The sequence below is a fragment of the Poecilia formosa genome, unplaced genomic scaffold, assembly GCF_000485575.1.
Source record: "Poecilia formosa unplaced genomic scaffold, Poecilia_formosa-5.1.2 Scaffold655, whole genome shotgun sequence".
NCBI lineage: Eukaryota > Metazoa > Chordata > Actinopteri > Cyprinodontiformes > Poeciliidae > Poecilia > Poecilia formosa.
The window spans coordinates 5897-9355 of NW_006800594.1; the positions used below are offsets into that span (position 1 = coordinate 5897).

Consider the following 3459-nt stretch of genomic DNA (forward strand, 5'->3'; position numbering starts at 1 on the left):
TATGTTGAAGTAGTGATACTCTTACTGGAATATAATTTTTCCTCAGCTGAGCATTTTAAGATGTTCTCCAGAGTTTTATCCTGTTTTCCCAGGTTTTTTTTCAATATCCACACTGGTTGATATTGAAGTTACTGTTACTGCAACAGCTTTATAGTAATACAGTTTAAAAATGGTCTATTAAAGTAAAATAAAACTACATGGCTTGTAATTTATATAAATTATTTTATTGTACTTTACATGTAAAAATTACAAAGCTGGAAAAAAAGCTAAAATACAAGCAATCTTCTGAATGTTAATTAAAACTTGAACCCAAAGACAATAAAAACATGTTAGAAGAAATAATAAGCCATTGTACAAAAAAGTTTTTTTTCTGAGCATGTTTGCCCAAAGCAGCAACAAAACAATTCACTTCAAATCCAGTTTAAAAATGATCCTATATCTGTCAAACTGAGAAGAAACACAACAAAATAGTCATTAAACTCCACAGTAACAGGATAGCAAATACAATTTGATTTGACTTACAGGTTAAATCAAAGAATTTGATCAGAGAAAGTACAGAACTCTTCAGTTTTACATTTTCACAGCTGGAATAACACACACTGTAGTCAGGAGAGGCCAAATCTACACCATATAATCTCTTGTACTTCATATGGTTGTTCCAGAAAGCAGGTTTTTCTAAACTCTGAATTTGGGGAAACTCTTTTCTGATCCACACTGGTTGATATTCAAGTTACTGTTACTGCAACAGCTTTACTTTAAATCAAATTCAGTCATTCTCAAAATCTACCTGACAACTTAAGGTTTAGATCAGGGGCGTCCAAACTTTTTGCCATGTGGGACAAAATTTCAAACTCAAAAATAATCATGGGCCAAAGAAAACACAGCCTAAAATCAAGCAAATGAAATAGCTGGATATTTATTGTAGATTTTTACAATGGTGTATTAGAGCCGGTGTATTAGGGCCGTCCAAAGTTTAGACAGCCCTGGTTTAGATACTCAAAATTGACTGAATTTAAGGATATTAGCTGCTAGAATTGAAAACCAAATCAGAATTAACCTGTATCATGGAGAGATTGGATTTGTTGAACCATGTTTCTGGAATACTGGCCTACTACACCAAGTGTTAATACTTAAAGTTAGATTAAAAACATATTTAAGGTGACAGATTGGTTGATATATTGATTGAATAATGTCGCCAACTTGTTTCTCCGATCTACTCTGTGATGCTCTGTGGGTTAACTCTAACCCTCTGAATGCTTCGCACAGTCACTGCATGAGCTGTTCCACGAGGAAGACGATCTTCAAAAAACTAAATGAAGAAATTTAAAGTGTTAATACATTATGTGTTAGATTTGATTAAACGATTTGTAGGTCATTCTAGCTTACATACCTGTTTAATGAGCTCTATTACTGTTCCATTGCTGATCTCCCCATAAGATCTTAACTTCATGTTTAGATGCATTAGAAACTCCAAGCCTGTAGGGATTTAAAAGGAGTCAATTAGTTGTTAGTCAGTAAATTAATTTACTGTTAGAAATTTACTTTTATATCATTTTTAAAAGATTTTTTTTTCATATATTACTACAGCAATGAGTTAAGTTATTTTGGAATAACGTACCGGGAGGGGTTGAACTTTCCATGGACGGAGGAGTTGGAGTTGTGGTTGGAGTTGTGGTTGGAGTAGTGGTTGGAGTTGTGGTTGGAGTTGTAGTGGTTGGAGTTGTGGTTGGAGTAGTGGTTGGAGTAGTAGTTGGAGTAGTGGTTGGAGTTGTAGTGGTTGTAGTTGTGGTTGGAGTTGTGGTTGTACTTGTAGTGGTTGGAGTAGTAGTTGGAGTAGTAGTTGGAGTAGTGGTTGGAGTTGTAGTGGTTGTAGTTGTAGTGGTTGTAGTTGTGGTTGGAGTTGTGGTTGTACTTGTAGTGGTTGGAGTAGTGGTTGGAGTAGTAGTTGGAGTAGTAGTTGGAGTTGTGGTTGGAGTTGTAGTAGTTGGAGTAGTGGTTGGAGTAGTAGTTGGAGTTGGAGTTGTGCTTGGAGTAGTAGTTGGAGTAGTGGTTGGAGTTGTGCTTGGAGTTGTGCTTGGAGTAGTGGTTGGAGTAGTGGTTGGAGCAGTAGTTGGAGTTGTGCTTGGAGCAGTAGTTGGAGTAGTAGTTGGAGTTGTGGTCGGAGTAGTAGTTGGAGTTGTGGTTGGAGTTGTGGTTGGAGTTGTAGTTGGAGTAGTAGTTGGAGTTGTGGTTGGAGTTGTAGTTGGAGTAGTAGTTGGAGTTGTGGTTGGAATAGTAGTTGGAGTAGTAGTTGGAGTAGTGGTTGGAGTAGTGGTTGGAGTTGTGGTTGGAGTTGTAGTGGTTGGAGTTGTGGTTGTAGTTGTGGTTGTAGTTGTGGTTGTACTTGTAGTGGTTGGAGTAGTGGTTGGAGTTGTGGTTGGAGTTGTGGTGGGAGTAGTGGTTGGAGTAGTGGTTGGAGTAGTAGTTGGAGTTGTGGTGGGAGTTGTGGTGGGAGTTGTGGTTGGAGTTGTAGTAGTTGGAGTAGTGGTTGGAGTAGTAGTTGGAGTTGGAGTTGTGCTTGGAGTAGTAGTTGGAGTAGTAGTTGGAGTAGTGGTTGGAGTTGTGNTAGTAGTTGGAGTAGTGGTTGGAGTAGTAGTTGGAGTTGGAGTTGTGCTTGGAGTAGTAGTTGGAGTAGTAGTTGGAGTAGTGGTTGGAGTTGTGGTTGGAGTAGTGGTTGGAGTTGTGGTTGGAGTTGTGGTTGAAATTGTTGTTGGAGTAGTAGTTGGAGTTGTGGTTGGAGTAGTGGTTAGAGTTGTGCTTGGAGTAGTGGTTGGAGTTGTGCTTGGAGCAGTAGTTGGAGTTGTAGTTGGAGTTGTGGTTGGGGTAGTAGTTGGAGTTGTGGTTGGGATTGTAGTTGGAGTAGTGGTTGGAGTTGTGGTTGGAGTAGTGGTTAGAGTTGTGGTTGGAGTTGTAGTTGGAGTTGTGGTTGGAGTTGTGCTTTGAGCAGTAGTTGGAGTTGTAGTTGGAGTTGTGGTTGGACTAGTAGTTGGAGTTGTGGTTGGAATAGTAGTTGGAGTTGTGGTTGGAGTTGGAGTTGTGGTTGGAGTAGTAGTAGGTGTAGTAGTTGGAGTTGTTGAGGTTGTTGTCGGTATTGATGTTGGGACAGGAGTTGTAGTTGTTGGGGCAACAGTTGGAAGCCCTGGAGCTGATGTTGTTTGGGCTGATGGTGTTGTCGATGGAAGCCCTGGAGCTGATGTCGTTTGGACTGATGGTGTTGTCGTTGTTGGGCCAGCAGTTGGAAGCCCTGGAACTGATGTTGTTTGGGCTGATGGTGTTGTCGTTGTTGGGCCAGCAGTTGGAAGCCCTGGAACTGATGTTGTTTGGGCTGGTGGTGTTGTCGTTGTTGGGCCAGTAGTTTGAAGCCCTGGAACTGATGTTGTTTGGGCTGATGGTGTTGTCGTTGTTGGGCCAGCAGTTGGA

General features: G+C 40.6%; 1 protein-coding gene and 1 long non-coding RNA gene across 2 annotated transcripts; both read right to left on the reverse strand.

Moving 5' to 3' along the window:
- Window positions 1–202: 202 nt before the first annotated feature.
- On the reverse strand, window positions 203–1745 carry LOC103130633 (uncharacterized). Its single transcript, XR_475239.2, has 3 exons — window positions 1619–1745; window positions 1391–1476; window positions 203–1309 (listed from the first exon to the last, which is right to left on the reverse strand). It is a non-coding gene; the product is annotated as an uncharacterized LOC103130633 (long non-coding RNA).
- LOC103130638 (mucin-2-like) lies at window positions 1746–2534 on the reverse strand (the record flags this gene model as incomplete). The annotated part of the gene is made up of 1 exon (XM_016666068.1): window positions 1746–2534. A coding segment is annotated over one exon (789 nt), but the record flags the coding sequence as incomplete, so codon positions are not given.
- Between the last annotated feature and the right edge of the window lie 925 nt (window positions 2535–3459).